This window comes from Platichthys flesus, chromosome 23 (genome assembly GCF_949316205.1).
Source record: "Platichthys flesus chromosome 23, fPlaFle2.1, whole genome shotgun sequence".
Classification (NCBI taxonomy): domain Eukaryota; kingdom Metazoa; phylum Chordata; class Actinopteri; order Pleuronectiformes; family Pleuronectidae; genus Platichthys; species Platichthys flesus.
Genome location: NC_084967.1, coordinates 4,795,390 through 4,814,201, shown reverse-complemented (window position 1 = coordinate 4,814,201; position 18,812 = coordinate 4,795,390). Strand labels below are relative to the sequence as shown.

The following is an 18,812-nucleotide window of genomic DNA, read 5'->3' as shown; positions in this document are numbered from 1 at the left end:
AATACAGTTACAGTTCCACGTTATGAGTTGCTTCATACACCCCAATAACATCACTTAGTATAGATGTGTCACATGTTCAGGCTTTGCCTTGTTGAGTTAATACATCAGCCTTTAGGTCAATCTGACCAGCAACAGCACTTCGATCTGACCACAACATAGAATAAATACAGTGCAATGTGTTATTTTACATTAGACATGGGTAAAAGACCAGATTTCTATACTTAACATTTATCCTTTTAGAGACCAAACAGAGATCAAATTCTTATCTTTATTTATATAATTATTTATTAATCAATATGGGAACCAGAGGCAGAATCACATTTTTCAGTATTTGTGCCATGTGGTTATATTCATATCACCTTGGATTTTGTCAGCAACTGACATGAACTTCCGTCTCTAGAGGGATCCCTCACTTGTGGCTCTATACGTTGTTTTTCCTGTTGAATATTTTTTGGTAGTTTTTCTCACTATAGTTGCAGATTCAGACCTATGAGGTAAATTATGAGTTTGGAATATGGGCTTTACTAATATTATTTTTTTGGCAGGATTAATGCCAATGCAATGAATTGGTCATTCAGCTCATTGTGTAATGTTTGTGAAGGCGAAACGTAACTTTACTCTTAACTTAATACTTCCTTAAAAGCATCAGTCACATGTCCTTATAATGTTAACAATAAATAAACACATTTAATATTAATCAAAATGTGTCTGATTTTAATGTTGATATTTATGTTAAGTCCAGATTCATTTTAGGAACACGTAGTCCTAGATGCTAAAAAAAACTTTAAATTTAAAAAGTGCATCTGCATTACATAACTTTTGCCTCTGTTTGGATCACTAACTTCCTCCTCTAATTTCCCAGCAGGCATCTTAATCCAACTGTGACTGAATCCAGTTGAGACGCTCTCAACTGATCCTCCAAGTACAATATGTTCCCAGCAGACGGAGGTGGATCCATCACATAATTTTACATGTGAGGCGCAATCGCCAGAAGATGGAGCCATTTTCCACCAAATGGCCCAAGTCTCCCCCCGCCTCCTCCTCAGTGCTCCAGAGGCACCGACCTCAGGCGTGGAGGCTGCAGGGAGGTGTAAGGACGTTACATGCAGTTTGCCTCCCACTGGGATCTTTTGTCTGGGTGCTTGGAGGCAGCTTGGGCTCACTGGCCCCATTTGCGCCATATGCCACGAGAGGCCTTGCTGTCACATCAGATGAGGACCTCTGTGTGATGGCATAACTGACCATGCATCCTTTAAGTGCACATTTACAGTCAATGCACACCATTCATCGTTTTTTATGTGCACTTTAAAATGGTGGCTGGGAAGAGGTTAAGAAAAGAGAAAGTCAACCTGTTTTTATAAAACTGATTTTGTGTTTGTGTGTGCATTGTTAAAGCATCAACTCATAGTATCATACAATGGTTGTCATCTTAATATGACATGCACGCTCTGTTAATGAGAAATATATAATGACTGCATTTCAGATTCAAGTGGATTCTTGGGGACTCTGGTGCAGATTGTAATAATCCACTAAAGGTCAAAGAATGCATCTCGTCTTTCACAGTTTCACCTACATTACACGAAAGTTGATTTTATACTATTCCTGAAAGCATGCTCTGTCGTAAATATCATGAGCGGTTCAGATTGCTGTGAGTTGAGACACAAGGGAACAGCTTGAAATCTTATCTTGGAAATCAGATTCATTATTATTGTTACAGCCTTTGCATATCTTTGCCCTAGGATTCTCCTGCATGTCATTGACACAGTATAAATTAAATGTACAGGTTTATTTTTTTTATTGACATTTCTGCTGCTCCAATCAGAAGCCCTAAGAATGTGTCAATTAACCCCAACAAATATAAATTGACTCTCTAGAATATGCCAATTTATGTGTGTAGGAATACAATAAACCCTATAGACCCTTTGACTCCAAATATGTCATTGAACAGCTCAAAAATAAGAGATTCTAGATCTGCACATAGATTACGCCGCATCACAACATGAGCAACACATTTAGTCATATTCTAGCAAAGCATTCGCCATCGTATACAACCGGAAATACATTGTATTCAATCTATAGGATGACTAAGGCCCTGCTGTCTCCTATCAGATTGATTATATGTATGAATGGCTCATTTGTCCGCAGTGATTCAGCCACAGCAACGATGGTTATAACGAAGCTGAATCTTTATAAATAAGGACAAATCAAGTTAATTAAGAACTTATTATCATATTTAATGTCTTAGCATCTTTGGCCCAGAGGATACAGACAGGCTCCACCATCAGCACATCAGTTATTTAATCCAACAGGGATCATCAGCCAAGTTGATAACTTATTTCCTTAACTAGACATTAGTCGCACTGTTGTTTAAATGCTGTTTAATGTTGGAAACAAAGTGACTAGCTACAGATGCTACTTGAAGACACATATGGTGGCTAACTAGCCTGTTAGCTACATCGTAAGTGTTTCGCAGCAACTGAAATATGTTCCCTCTCTTGCTGTTTTAAACAGTTTGTGGAGTCATTCATTTGAATGTTCACAAGTGAAACATCGCATTTGCTTCGAAAGCTTCTGTGTAAGCTGCCGAAATCCAGAGGTAACCCAGTTAGCATCGCTAGCTGTGTTAATACAGGACAAAAAGCTTACACGCTAACGACAGCCTCGGGTAAAGCTAGCTTCCAGAGCTAGCACCCCGGGGGAAACTAACTCAAAATACGGGTTAGCCTGGCTGGTCAGTGGTGCTAGATTGTAGGTTAAAGTCCCCGTCGGCGCGGAGATGTCTCCCGGTAAGTGGATTAACACAAAGTAGTCGGTGACCGGTTAGCCGGCGCCTGCTAAGCTAACAGAGCTAGCTAGCGCGCCACCGACTCGTTGGCCCAGAATTCGGTTGAAGGGTGCGGAGCCCGAACAGGCGTGAGGTGAACTCCGGTGTGCCGCAGTTTGTTTGCAGACGACCGGCACACTTTATGGGGAAACAAACGCAGGGACGCGCACTTTTCCGCTGTCTAGAGTCAAATCCTCAAAATGGGGTCTGCTAACGTACGTCTCCGCCATTTTGTGACAGGTTTTTCATTGTGCAAAGGGGTACGTGTAATGGTTGAATGTAACCCCATCAAGAAGATATCCTCCTGGCAGTTGGAGGGAGAAGGGATCTGGAGTAATTTTCAACCTTCCCGGGAGAATAGAGTCGGTCTGAGGTGGTCAGCAGGGGACAGGGGCGGCGAGACATCCAAGTTCCCACCAACAAATCACTATAAAATGTAATAGTCTGCAGGGATCATCTGTGAACAAAAATCAAACACTCTGACATCTATCGATACAAATAGATTATTTAAAAAAAAATTACACCTGTGTGAGGTTATACATTTTGAATTGACATTTATTGATATTTCACCAAAATAAACAACATTGCAGCCCCCATCAGTCTAATAAGACAAATCAAGGGTGTTATAAGAGTTGTACAAGGGTGGGAACGCTAATATTCACTAATATTTATACTCTAATATAATATTGATCAGTTTGACATGAGACACAAATATGGGAAACTATTTTTAAAAAGTCAGAAGAACAGATTTTGGGAAAATATGGAAATTACAATACAAAAAGCCATCAGTGAAGGTAGATTATCTCAGGAATGTGAATTAATGTACTTAATGTGGCTGTAAACACTTTGGATTGGTCTGCTGACAGTAGATTGTTTATAAAACATTGAAGTCATGAGGCCTACGGCCCTCTGTTCAAGACAATTATTTCAGAACTGTGTATTAATGTAGAAATAATTTAAATGTAGTTGCAAACACGTACATTAGCCTGCGCAAAATAAATTTGGATGAAACGTAAGTAGTACGTAGTACAAGTAATATGACTGTCAACTTTGTTTTTATTTAGGAATGTGAATGAATGTCCTGGATTTTCAAAAGTAACTGTAAACACGTTGACGTCCAGTAAACACTAATTACTCGTATTGACAGATGAACTTATCTTGTATGATTGTGAATTTAAAATGTATCTATATATTACATTTCAGAAGACTGCCTTACTTTCTGCAGTGCTAGTTTTAAGTGTCCACTGTGATTTTTTTCATTTATCATGAACTTGTAACAAAGTGACTATAGTTTTTATTTCCTATTGGAGCTAGTGGTCAATATCAGTGAGCCTAATTTCCAATGCAGCCATAAATATCCTCAGGGTTCATGGCAGCCTTAAATATAATGTTTTGTTCCCACTAAATAATCTTTAGATGTCCTTTTTGGGGTGGGGGGGTTAACAAGAAGGCTATAGTAATTAGTGCTATCCCCTCCCCCCACGGGACATTGAACAAGTACCTCCTGACCCGTTTTCCAAACAGAGAGGCGAGTTGTCAGACGGTCCCTAAAAAAGAAAACAGTCTCTATTGTTCCAACACCCGCTGCGCTCTGGACGGCTGCGCTGCCGCTGGTGGCCACAGAGGGCGCTGCACGCATGGCAGGCCGGGCTGCGCGGCCTCCACATCTTTTTGTCTGAGAACTGGATCCTCCGCCGCTCCACAGTGTGCGCGATAGCCTCGGAGCCGCGTCCGCAACACACTGTCAAACCAGTCCGAACGAAAACCACCGCGACCGAAAGCATTAATTCAACACCGTCCGTCATGGCGCTCCTCATCTGCCGGTAAATCGCTCGTATTTGCGACTGCTCGCTGGAACTTAGTCCGGGCTTGAATCGGGCTGGCTCTCTGTGTGCATCAGTCTTTATTAGCGAGCTGCCGCTCTTCTTGCTATCAGCTATTTCTTTAACTTTTTAAACACTCAGCTTCGCGAATGACTGAGCGCCGGCGGAGTATGGGATCCTTGGTGTCTTAAGAAGCGACTGAAGTGGGCTTTAACCGTTTTTGCATGCAAAAACAATGGCAAATTCGACGGGGAAAAATCTACTAGATCAGCGGAGGAAAGGACAGGCTTTCCTGGACGAGCTGCGGCAATTCCACCAGAGCAGAGGGTGAGATCGGGGTTGCCTTTCTTCCCCACAAATATAACTTCAAATTCTAATCGCCCGCCACTGCTAGCGAGCCAACGCTGTTATTTCAACATATGTGCGTGTATTTCTTGTGTTTTCCATGCAGATCGCCGTTCAAGAAGATTCCTATCGTGGGTGGGAAAGAGCTGGACCTGAATGCTCTCTATGTCAGAGTCGTCGCTTTAGGTGGATTTGCTAAGGTGAGTGGGAACTAAAAGTGGGGTTTTTCGCCACACTCCGCCGTCTGTGGACTCCCCGGCGGACGGCTCCACAACTCCGTGCGGGCAACCCGGGGCAAGTGGAGCCCTCCGGGAAGGAACACGTTAGTGGCTCGGTGTTGGCCTTGTGCTAGTTTGCCGTGTATCTCTATGCAATGTGGTGGCTTGTGTTGTTGTGCGGTTTGAATCGAGAGTCCCGACCGCCTCGGAGTCAGAGTGCAGTCGGAGCGACTCAAAATTAGCGGGCACGTTTAACATCGATTATCGGCACGGAGCCCGGCCTCGGAAAACACCGCACGGCACACGGCGCGCCGCCCCGGGCTTTCACCGGCAGTTTGCAGCCGGGGGGGGGGGAAGCTTGGCTTTTTCTTTCTCGCCATAGCCATCTTTCTTCGGCTTCATGGCTGATCTCAAAATGTAGGCCTCACAGGCCCGTGCATGAACGTAGTACACGGCAACCAAAAGCACACTCTCCGACCGAGCGCTCGCCTCGAGCTCGAGCGTTTTTCCCACGGACACACTTTGTTAACAGTTTAGCCTCGTTAGCATTTAACGGCCAAATGAAAAAGTGAAGTTAGCTTGTTAGCTTTGGTGCTAACTAGCCCCAACTGTAACGATAGTATCTTTAAGGCGGTTGTACTCAACCGAGCTGTCCAATGTAAATATGTTCGCTTAATAAATACGCTGGCGGCTAATTAAAGACTTTTTAGCTAATCAGCGGGGCTGGACTATTTCGCCACATTTGGCATTTTTAAATGTTTCCAGCAGTTTGGTAAAGTTATCGATTTGCGATTGGGATATTGCCTCGTAGAGGGGACAGCCTGTAGCAGAACAGATGGTTGCAGGGTAACCGCTCTTTTTTTGTGTTGCCGGTGTTTTCTTTATTTTCTCCTACACTCCCCCCTGTAACACACTCATTTCCTCCTTCCAGGTCTCTGACAAAAACCAATGGATTGAACTCGGGGACGACTTTAACTTCCCCAGGAGCTGCTCCAACGCTGCATTCGCTTTAAAACAGTACTACCTTCGGTAAGTAGCGCGGCCACGCAGCTCCCATCCTCTCAGGTACCATGTGGGAAGTGTTTACAAATGTGAAGATGCAGCAGCACCCAGCCTCTCGGTCTCCTATGCTACCAAGCTGCTCTGGTACAATATTGTGGCAGGCAATGCAAGGTCTTTATTGTGTTTATTTCCCCCCAGATTGGCATCTATTAAATCACTTATCTCTGCCACATTAAAAGAGCACTGCGATCTGTCTGTTTTTTAACAGAACCCATTTGTACAAGTGGCTCCTGTATTTTTTTCCCCCCCCAAATCTGCAACATAGTTTTGCAGAACATTGCCAAAGAGTGTCTTTTGTCAGTAATGGCTCTAAACCATAAACTACTCCTAGGTGTTGCAGCGACAGGGCATTTGGGTTTCATATAGCTCTAATGAGTGAGATCTGGGTGCTGTAACGTGTTTTTGGTTGTGCAGCTTCCAAATGTAAATGCAGTCAGCTGCCAGTGATGGGAGCCTGGTGCACACGCTGCTCTCCTCAACAGCTGGCGTTTGTGGTTTCGCTGTTGCTGCGCTCCCCACACTCCCCCTTTCTTCCCGCCACCTCGTGCAACGATTGCACCCATCAGCAGCACCTGCCTGCAGGGGATAACACCTCTGTAGCAGCGAAATGCTCGTAGCTCTCTCATTGGATAGTTGAGGGCCAACTGCAGGTCACTGGTTGATAACACGAGCAGATCCTAATTATCTGTGCATTTATACCAAGCGTGCCCTTCATGGAAGGCAGGCGGTCGCAAGCTGCGAGCGTAGCAGGCAATTTGATTACTAACCGTACACAGCCCACGAGACCTGTAGCTCCTCAAAAGTTCATATTTAACCATCAGTGCTGATGGCAGTAGAGAAACACCTCAGGCCCATTTGTGCTTGCAGTGCCGTTCTAATGAACTTATTGGGTTTGAGTTGTCTGAGAAAAGCACTGTTATCCTATTATATATTTAGTGCGAATGACTGCATTCTTTAGAAAGCATGTTTGTAGACATCTGCCAGGATGGAGGGTTTGTGCACGCGGTTGAAGCACCTCTAGAACAAAGGTGTTGGGTTTCTAGGAACTGATTTATGAGCAAAATTATCCTCACAGGCTCCATGAAACATGAACATTCAGAGGTGTGTTTCTGTCTTAGTTTTACCGGCTCAGTGTTTGAGTGTGCATATCGACTTGTCACAGAAAGTCAACCGACTGATTTTCTAAAAGATTTTTTCTTCGTAGGACACAATAAGGCCAACTACTGTTTCCATTATCCTGTGTAAGACAGCCGTTTATAAATACCAGCAGGCTGATACGTCATTGTGCAGATGACAAAATGAGGCAGACAAACATGTAGAGCCATTTATATCATGTCTGCTGGAGATATTCAATATTCACTTGTGTTTCACAGACCAGCTACCTTTTTAAAGGCTGACATGCTGGATATCGCACTTGTCTCGCTGCAGCCTTTGGAGCGGCTGTGAAAAGTTTATCTAAGGCAGCTCGGTGCGGTGGATGTCAGCGGTCCTGCCTCGAACAAGGCTGATAATAAGAGGCTATTCTCGCCTCCTCCATACTGCTGCTTTTTGTTTTTTTCTTGCTGACATGAGTGTGTGCTATAGAGAAATGAATTGTGTGTGTTTGTTTCCTCTCCTTGTGTCCAGTTTTGCCGTGCAAAATGGGACAAGCTGTGTAATCGCTGTGGGAGGCATTTGTTTGACCAAGTTTGCTGTCATCCAGCAAGTTCAGGGGTCACAGCCAGTTACACAGTAGATATGCACTCAGTCTGGAGTTAGTTGGTATTCACTGTCCATCTCAAGGACACTTAAGCTTGATGGAAATTTGCTGATATCAGGTTATAATCCTGACCATCTCTAACCACTGGCTGCTTGGCATTTAAAGCTCTTTACACTTTAAAGACTTTATTATCAATGTGCTGACAGCTACAGTGATCTTTAGCTGTCTGTTGTAGATAATGATGAAATATATTGCGGTAGGGATCCCACTTGTAACTCTTCTGTCACTGGATGGTCTGTTGACCAGGTTTCCCCTGTCTGAATGAATAGGATGTGGCTCTCTCCGGTCAGCACTTCCCACTCAGAGCAGTGTAATGAGCAGCGCTGGACTTCAGTGCCAGTTCCTGCTGCCGTCTATTTGATATCTGAATGTCACTCTGCAATAAGTGAGCAATGTCGACCAGATAGTTTTTTTTTCTTTCAAGCGAGTTTTCAACTTGTTGAAGCGCTGCTTTGACAACGCTCCTGCCAGTGGTGCTGACTTCATGTCAGCTTTGGGGGCAGAAAGGATTCCAACTCTGGATCAAAGCAATGGAAGCAAATCCCACTGACACAAGAGAAATTAAGATGTGTTTTCAGTTGACTTCATGAGGTTGAGGGAAATTATTGATCAGTGGGACCTATAGTAAGATGTTGTCCAAATGACACAACAGAACAAGTCATATGGTGAAGCAGCATGTGAACCTTGATATTAAGAGCATTTTCAGGAGTTTTGGAAAGTGCCAAACATTGATCATATTGCAAGTATTACAGTAGAGAAACATCTTTAATGGCGTACACATGGTGTGTATCTGAAGCTGAACTTTTTGCCCCAGATCTATTCCTGTGACTGCGGAGAACCTTTTGCACAGTTTCCATAATTTGACATACATTTATGCTCCACATCTGTACACTCTGCAGTCTGTTTCTCTGGGTTGAGTTAGCGTTACTAAAGGCTGCTTCCAATCTTCGTGGGGCAACAGAGTTCTGATTTTTTTTGTTATTTTTTTTTTTTGTTTTTTTAGTCCAGTGAAAACAGTCCAGTTCATCTTGGCACTCACTTGAAGTAATTTTAGAATTAATGAAAGTTGTTTTGAAATAAGGCCTCTGGTGTAGCTACAGCCTGACTTGACTTCGACTTCTTTTTCCAGACTACAGTGTGTTATACACAGAAGCAGAGTCAGTTGACAGACACCCTGGTTCAACCTTTGTTTGCCCTCTCCTCTGCATCCCCATTGGGAGGAAATCAGGCCCAGGAGGCACTGTAATCTAGGAACCGCCCACTAAATGCTTCGGTGTGAGCTGAAATGCTCAAGTCATCGATTGTTTTTGTTCTCCATGAGGTTTTTACACATGGTTGGAATTGTGTAATGGAAAAAATTAGAAGTTCTTCTGCCTTGTTAAACAATTTGAATGGGGGACTGTTGTTCAGAGACTATTTGAGGACATTTTTTAACTTCAAAACCAAAACTTGAATTGATGTGCAGAGGTGGAATCTATTGAAGATATTAACTTATGTCAGATTTCTTGCTATATTATGAGCAAGTTACCCTTTTAGCTCCGCTAGCAAGGACAGTTTTTAACATCCCCAGTGATTAAATATAAAGAAACCAGCTTTTCACAATTTCTCTTTCTGCTGAATCAACCACTGCCAAGTAATCTTTCTTTTTTAGAGTTCAACCTTCTGCTTTTGAACAGCTCAACGATTATACCACACTCCCACTACCATTTGCACTGTGAAGCAGATGCAACTACGCACCAGCCTTGTGACCCCACTGCTAGGGTCAAATTTCTCATGACCCCAGCAATTAGACTTTGTGTTGTTGTCTGACTTTGGCCATGTCGTCTGTTTCTCTCAAAGCATGAAGGGATCATGGCCCTATCACCTAACAACTGGGTTATAGTCTGCATTTCTTATATTATATATTTAAAAATGTATGTTTAGAATATTTCTCCCCTAGAAATCTCTTTGGACCCTTTCTGCTTATCAAACACTGCCCTACGAGTTTCTGAACCAATGATCGGAGAAGCCCTTGAGTTAACTATCGAGGCTGTCGAATAAAAAAAAATGCCTCACACAGGGAACCCATCAAGAAAATTTCTGATGCAAAGGCATGTCTCTTATTTAAAATTGTATAAAGACCAAGACAATGTTTGGAACACCTGCAAAAAATTACAGGTTTTGAAAAGTAATTGAAAGCCACTCCCTCTGAATACATCTACTCATCTATTTGTGTGTTGAGGTAATAAATGAAGATAAGGTGGTTAAAGCTGAATGTGATGTCAAAACATCAGATTTTGTCCCTTTGATTAAAGGTGACTTGTAATTTCACAATTTCTACAAAAACCGGGGGGGCGACAACATATTTCTCTAAGCTTTTCTGCGGGGAGTCTGTTAATATTCACACCCGGTTATGCCAGTTACCATCATGCCTTTTTGGTCCTGTTCTACTTCCTGTGAGAGCCGGTAGATTCTCCTGCTCCTCTTGAACATCTGGATGAAGTGGTCTTTGATCTGGTTTGCATTAGCTGAGTTATTATTCCCCCGCCTCGTCCTGGCTGCAGCTTGGACTTAGAGATGCTCAGTTATGGAGTAAGAAAAGGCTCTGTGGACTAGTGTCTGTTCCTGCTTTTCAGTGCAGCATAATAAAAGACTTTGAGGTCCTATATTAAAGACAGAGTGCTTTGCATCTCTTCTTTTTTTTAAGCAGGTCTAGATGCTGAAAGGCTAAACCATTGAAAAATTGTACACAGCCTGTGTTCATAAACTGTCTCTAAATGAGCCGTCAAGACTTCCTTGAGGTTGTGGTGTCATAATTAAAGCTTGAAAGCTACAAGACAGACAGTAATAATAGTGACCAGTATTTTTAACTTCTTTAATCTGGATTCTCGCAGCACTTTAGGCAAAATTGAATCTGATTTCACCCCGACTGCTTAACAATTACCTCAGAGGTGGCCTTCCCTATTAGCATTTGATGGTGAGTTTTATTAAGACCACAACCGTTCACTATTGTTGACCCGGCCTTGCGTCACTCGGACAACAGAAAATTCATCATGGATTCAGGGACCAACAGTAAATGCTATGTTCTTGCTAGAGTACCAGAGAGAAGTGTGAGAGATAAGATGTAAAACCATATTGAGATAGTTCAGCTTTGAAAAATTACAAGTATCATTAGGCTATCAACACTTCTTATCCGTTTGTGGGTCGTGGGGGGAGCTGGAGCCAATCCTAGCTGACATTGCGTGAGAGGCGGGGGTCCCGGCTGGACAGGTCGCCAACATACGACAAACATTTCACACTTACAATCACATCTATGGTCAATTTAGTTTACAATCAACCTAACCTCATCTTGCATTGGACTTTGGGAGAAAACCACAAATATCTTCTAATGGATATCAGTATTATAGTTAAAACATTGGAGGGAAAAAAATGGAACCATTATAAAATAACGCCGCTGTAGCACCAACACCTCAATGCTCTTGAGAATTCATGTTTTTAGCCAGTGTGTAATTTGACCTCCCCTCCAGCATTGTTGGTCACCAAGCCTAATCTCCTTAGCTCAGTCTCCTTGCTAACAAGCAGATGGACACATCTGCCTTGTATGCTAGAATCTGGCTGTACCACTTCAAATATATTTTTGAATGTTTGCTCTGGGTGTTGCATAGCCCCCAGCTTTGCAGGAAAAGTGTTCTGGCTTTACTTGCCATTTATCTTTTTTATTCATATCACGTACATACATATGTTTCTAGCACTGTGGAGATAGGAGAAACCTGTGGGTATATTTGATATGCAATGTATACACTTGATGCAGGAAATCCCTCGTGGGTTTATTGTGGTATCACCAGCAATGAACCATGTATGATAGCTGTCATTTTCTCCACACAGTCCCTAATATCATTTATTATTTTCAAAAATGCAAGTAATTCTAAATTCACAATTTAATGCTAAAGGAAAACACTATCATATTGAGCATTTTATAATTGTATGTCTCAAAAAAAAGCTTCATTCATTATGAGATAACCTGAGCCAGATAACTGGTGCAGCAACCCACTTTTATGTTAGTAATACTAAGCAGTGAGAAACACGAATCAAGATAAGCAGGCGGCTGAAAGAGTGAGACTGAGAGAATGTCAGGGGAGACTAGGTTAACGCTGGTGGTCGTCCAAGTCTCGAGGTGAGACTTTAACTGTCTGTTTTAATACCTGCCAACAGTTGCATGCTAGCTGTTAGCATCATGGGCTAGAATGTTTACTGTGGCTTGGCAGGTGACAGTATCAGCCACTCCTCGACTCTGTCTCCTTGTGGACTCGTCTCTCTCGTTCCGTCCTGTGAAAGCCCGGACGTAATCACTGCTATCCAGCTTCCAACACGTTTGATATTATTGAGGCGGCCCTGCTGACTCTTCAAACAGTTCGAGAGGTTATATAGAGGATCTGTAAACCCCTCACATTACCAGATAATCTGGGCTGAACATCAACACCGACCGAGGTCCCAGACCAGATTTCTCTCCCTACTGTCCGGAGGGGCTGAATCGGGAATAGATCGGCCCAAAATCTCGTGTAGTGAGCCTGGCGCAAGGGAAATGGCGAAATCCCCAAAATAAATAGCAGCTGCAGGTGGATGGGATCAGCATCTCATACATTACAATGAAGCACTGAGGGACAGGATTAATGTTTGGGGTGAAAGGGAAGCAAATTCAACACTAGCAGCCCAAAAATAAGTGGAGCCTTCTCCTGAATTCAACATCACAAAACGCAGTGAGTGAGGTAGAATGCACCTGTGTGGTCATCAGGAATATTTCCAAAGAAATGGTGCACTTTCACACTGAGAAAGGAGCTTTGCATAACCCTTTCAAAAGAAAAGCATGTTTTTTTTAGTAAAAGCCGTTGGCCAACGCGTTGCTTCTCACTTCCAGAAAGATGCAAACATTTGAATTGATGCAAAACATTTCCTTCTGCATAAGTGTGTGTTGAGAAAATGCTCAAAACCCCTCCTGTGCCATGGAGACACACCAACCTGATAACTGAAATAGAGATGTTAACAATCATGGTATTTGTTTTTACACACGTGTTTAAACACTCTTACGTGGGTTTTCTACTCTTTGCATCATTTGCAGTCACTCAGGGTTGCAAGCCTTGTATCCTAAATACGATGTCAGTCACCTTGCTCTCTCTTTTTTTTATTACCATGCAGCCACTTGACATGTGCTTTCTGTGTTGTAAACTGAAATGTACTATAGCCGCATTTTCTCAATTGGCTCTGCTGTGAATAAACTTTACCTTCTATTATTGACAAAGCAAACCACCCACAGCCTGCAGTGTTGGATCCCAGGAAGCATGTCTGTCCAGAGCTCGGCAGTGGGTGTGTGTACATGTCTGCGTCCATGTCCAGCAGGGGGCATTCGACTCCCACACACTGACACATCGAGGGCGTTTGGGCAGTCCGGCAGCTGAGAGTAACCGTAGCCAGTGTCTGCACTGCTGGGATCCAGATGACTGTAAATAACACAATATTTAATGACAGGGACAAGCAGTTGCAAACAGACAATCTATCACTTCTCATGCTTTATTTGTTTCCCGACCGTTTGCAGCGTTTAGAGGGAAAAGGTGCCTCTCTATTAGTGATGATGCACACGTTTCCCCCCAAAATACCGTTAAACGGTGAAATCCCAGTGGTTTCTGTTGGGTGGTAATCGGATGCTGCTCAAGTAGGAGGGGGTTGATGTTCCCCTCATCATGCATGTCTGAAAAAGGGGAAGTGCTGCAGTAGACCCCCCTCTCTCCCTCCCATACCTCCACCCGAGCCCTTTTTTCTCCTGCTCGTGCCCAGACAGCGGTTGATGACGCTGCAGTTGGGACCGCGGCAGATCTCTCCCGCGCTCTCACTCTCCTCCTCACTCTACAAATGAAGGCTGAGTGTATTTATAGTCCAGAGTGTCACCCGGCAGCCAGCGGACGGGGGATTACCTTGGCCGCGATGAACAAGCAGGGCCTCATTCAGAAACAGCCGCTTGCTCTGTGACTCACGGCCACACATGCAGGGTTCACCACACTTTCACTGCTGAGGTATTTTGCTGCATGTGTGTGAAAGTGTGTGTGTGTGTGTGTTTTTGTTTGCCTGGCAGATTCCCACGCATCACAATTGGGTGCTAATCAAATCCAAGTAAGTCTGCTGGTTGGCAGTTGCATGCTGATGAATGATCTTTTCCCCCAAGTTCAATGCTAGTGCCTCAAAAATGAGAGTTTTGAGTTAATAACGAACCGCTAGTTTGATGCCTGAACACAGCTGTTTGTGTTGCAGCCAGTTCACTTGTTTTCAGTTTCCACTATTCAGATGAGTGGTTGTGGTGTTTTGGGTTGGGCGATGTGTCTACCCAACTGGCATATGATGTACAGTGAATCATCATGATGCTGGACTCAGAATAAGGACTGGCTGCCATTCCAACCCTGATGGTGAAATTCCAATTCAAGGTTTGAAACAGGTTTTGGTCCTGTTGCTCTTCCCTGGTTAGCCAAAATCTAAAAGGGGTATTCAACCTGATTTATTTGTTTTCTGGCAACTTATCCTCTGAAAAATATCGCTATAAAGATTATGTAATGCCTTCACAATGACTTAAACACAGCATGAACCTCACAGATTATTCAAGTTAGAAAAAAAATGCAGAACTTTAAAATTGGCCTTATTTTCAAATGCGTTGTTTTACATTTCACGTTTCACATCTCACACAGTCAGTACTAGTGATGAAACGGTGTCCGGTTTCACATTATACCATGTATGCAATGTTCAATATTTAAATTACCATGGTGATTTGGTTGATAGTGTAACAGCATGAGTGCCTCTAGTGCTTTGGCCACAGCTCGCAAATACTAGTAAGTGCGTTTGATTACTTATTTAAGGTTTCGTTCAGTTAAACCTGCATTATGTCAAGGTTTGTTTATAAAACAAAAGCTTTGTTGTTTTTGTATCGATGATAGATATATTATTTTAATACAACAATTGGTGAAATACCTCCAGTTTGTATCGGTACAGGAAGTGTTCAGCAGTAACCATCATCATAATGCTCACTTTAATCGTGATAACTTTCACACCATTTTATTTCAGCACTGACTCATCAGCCTTCCCGCATACAAAGTCTCTTTGCTCATTTTCACTGGATCATGCTCAACTGAACAGTGTTGAGTGTTTTGAAAGAACCACATGTTTGGCAAGAGTCTTGTTACTGACTCAAACCATAAAGCAAATTTCTAAACCAGTAGTGCCCAGTGAAAGCTCTGGTAGCTCTCCGATTATATTTCAGAACTAATCCCTTGAACTGTGTAATTCACAGAGTAATAAAATGGTGGTCTCTCACCATTGACTTTTACGCTTGTGTACACAAGGTTCCCGAGTGGATTCATATTTTATCTTGGATTAATGTTGACGTGTCATTTCTCAACTTAAGTGCGTGTCGCTGTGATGTTTCTGCACTTCTCAGCAGTCGGACTGTATGGGAGAGTCATTTCCCTCCCATTGTCTGGACAATGCTCTTTGTCTGATCAGCCATGCTAAATGTCAGCCCCCCCGCTTTACACGCACTCGTTCATTGGATTTCTAGTTTGACTTGAACGTCTTTCTCTTTAGCCTGATTCCCCCCCAGTGTAGTCTGGTGCTCCACAGATAAATGTTGTGAATCATAAGCCACAAATGGTTGTATCTTTGACACGTGAGTGTTGTCGTACAGCTCGCTCTCCAAAGTGAGTTTTGTGCTTTCAGCGTGTCGTCTCCTTGACAATACGTGCAGGTGTGGGGCCTTTGTGGAACAACATGCTGCAGTAAGGGTGATTGACTTCACCCGTTTTCTCTATCTGAACAGCTTAGAGCTCTGACTCGCGTCCGGTGTTTCTCTGCGTGATCTCAACAGCAGATTATAGTTTTTTCTCAATCTGTTTGGGAAAGCAATCATTATTTTTACGTGGCGTTTGTTCAGCTTTGTTAAATCATACAAAAAAAATACTATATTACTAAATTCTATAGGAATTGGAAGAAGGGGACTTTATGGGAAAAATGTGCCTTGAAGGGTAGCTTGTGTCATTATCCTGTGTCGGTAAACTTACAAATATATATATATTATTGATTTAAATTTGGTATTGTACACGTTAAGAGATGAAATGCAGGTATAAGTAAAATGACAAAGGTTTGAAACGCACATACTATGTCATTTCTCTGTCCTTTTTAAAGTGTTTTTCATGTTTTGCATATAATTGCCGAATTATAAAAAGATGTTCCCTCGTCCCTTTTATTATTGTAGCAGTAATTTCTTTACAAGTACAGAACAAAATTCATGTATAAGTTCAAGGGATATTATACAACTTTAACCTGATGATTACACTACACAGTACACTGCCTGCATACATTCCCAATAAGTCCCTCCAGTCCTTGAAAGAATGTAGAGCACAAATTCATTCCAAGCAAGTTTTGGCTCACGGTCTATTTATTTTTTCCCCCTTTACAGATACTTGGAGAAGTATGAGAAAGTTCACCACTTCGGCGAGGACGATGAAGAAGTGCAGCCGGGGAATCCCAAAACGTCTCTTCCAATCGGTGCAATTCCCAACTCTTACAACTACCAGCAACACGTTGTATCAGGTAGGAAGAGACGCCCTCAGTGCGGGCACTGGTTCACTCTGTTTGTGGTTTTCTGTCTCACTCCGTTTCAGATGCACACGTTCATCCTGTCCCTCTGTCTCTTTCTGTCTGCCCCCTTGGTCAACACAGACACTTCAGTACATGTGATTACAGCAAGGCATCCCTTCATCAGAGCTGTGTTAGATTCATGGGAAACCGGTCGGCCGACAGGTCAGGTTAATGCATAGAAACGAGCCTTGACAACAGCTTTTTGTTTCAAGGATTTTTTGATGTCGGTTGAATTTATTTCATAAGAGTATAATTAAGGAAGGACATCGGTCTGTGTGTTAGCTTTGTGGCTAACTACTTTAGCGACAGATAAAGTGCAAGCATTTGTTTGGTAGTGGCTGCCAGCGCTCTACTGAGAGGCAGGGAGAGGATGAAAGTGCTTTGTTCATTTACCCAGAACCTCTGAGTAACTGTGTTGCGGATCAATGTGAAACTTCGCCGCAACTAAAGCAGACCGAGCTCAAACAGCTGCTGTCAGGCTTACACCAAAAGAGAAATGAGGGGCAGATCTTCTCAAAAATCCCAATCTTGTTAACACAATCAAGACCAACAGTCTGTACCGTAGACTCCAACCAGCCTCTGGGCTATTTACACCGTTTAAAAAAACAACAACAGTATTACATTAAAACAGTAGTGGATCGTACAGCGCACATTGTCCATAGCTTTGAATGGCTCCATATCCAGATAGAACTTATCACTGCTTAAAGCTGTCTTGTCAGTGATGCCTATATGTGCTGTCCGGCCTAAGATACAGATGAGCAGTGTTTTAAAGGGAGCATCTAGCGTGTCATTTGAAACAAGTGCAATTCATTTGTCGTATCCCCTCTAGAGGAGCAGCCCTTGTTCGACATAGTGTACAAACTTTGATTTGAGAAATATTTGCTTTTGCCCTGGCGTGTGAATAGGCTCGGTCATACATATCAAAGATCAATTCCATGTGAGTTGCGCTGCGATTTGCGTCGCCACTGGAAGCTAATGTTTTATTCACCTACTTGCTCTCACAGATTCGAGGTGATGGAAGGCGAAGGTTCGTCACTGATACGTTTGCGTATGTGGGACCAGGCCATAGCTCACTCTTATTGCAGCAGTACATGAACTGCATCAGTCAGGGGTCAAGTCCGGACACTTAATAACGGAGTAGAGTGCCTGTCAGGTTTGAGTAATGCTCGTTGGTTTTGTGTCTCCTTGCCCCTGTCGCGCTTCACACAAACTGACGATCACATTAATTTAAGTTATTAATCGATGATGTCGGATCATGAATCCAGATCGTTCCGGTCACTTTAAAACCAATGCCCTGGCTGACCACGTCATGTCACGCCCCATGTTGCGTGGGAACTGTTAATGTTGGTTTTCTACTCATCACTGAGCAAGAAAGGGATTAGGTATATTTCCCTAAATGTTCTTTATTCCTCTAGGCTTTAGCCAGTTAATGATGGGCTGAGGTAGATCACGTTACCACTGTGTCGCCTCCAAATGAAGCACTTTCATGTGGACTCTCCCCTCAGAAGGGATGGGATTACCATATTTAACCATGGGTACTTTCAGGTGTGCTCTAAAGTTTTTCTGCTCGACTTGTTTTCTAAGTCCTTGGCTGTATGCTCCACCTGCTGTTTTTTTGCCACACAATCTCCATGGTGATTTTTTTTTTTTTTGATTCATAACATGACTCAGGTACGCTTGAACTTCAACACCAAACATCTGAACATCCCAACGGCCTCGAAGAGGCTTTCCATTCTCTCTGCTTGAGTGAAGCCTGGTTTTCACACGATTCTCGCAAAGTTTAGAGGCAGGGGAGAAAAAACGGCTCTGTGTTGTTTTCCGTTCACAACCCAAGCAGGAGACCATCTGCTGCAGCTCAACTCTGCTGTTTGTCCTCTTCACGAGCCTCCTCATTGCATTGAACATGTATCCCTTTTATTTCTGTGACTCGTGTAGCTCTGTCCTCACCTTGCCGTTTTTTAAACCGAGGCTGTGAAGAATACTGTGATTGCTGGGGCCCTTTTTTCCCTCTCTTTCAAGTTGCCTCCACACATCTAATCATTGCTGAATAAAAAAAATTTGCTCCAAACCCAGCCATGCTCCTGCTTTCATGATGAAAGAGCAGCCTCCGAGTAGCCACGTCGTATTTC

General features: G+C 43.0%; 1 protein-coding gene across 1 annotated transcript in view; it reads left to right on the top strand.

Moving 5' to 3' along the window:
- The first annotated feature begins 4,484 nt into the window (after nt 1-4,484).
- Nucleotides 4,485-18,812, top strand: part of arid2 (AT-rich interactive domain 2) — a 32,471-nt gene continuing 18,143 nt past the window's right edge. The window contains exons 1-4 of the mRNA XM_062382706.1: nt 4,485-4,974; nt 5,099-5,192; nt 6,142-6,239; nt 16,502-16,635. Of these exons, the coding sequence (XP_062238690.1) occupies nt 4,883-4,974; nt 5,099-5,192; nt 6,142-6,239; nt 16,502-16,635 (418 nt within the window). The 5' untranslated portion in view covers nt 4,485-4,882. The remainder of the gene's footprint in view (nt 4,975-5,098; nt 5,193-6,141; nt 6,240-16,501; nt 16,636-18,812) is intronic.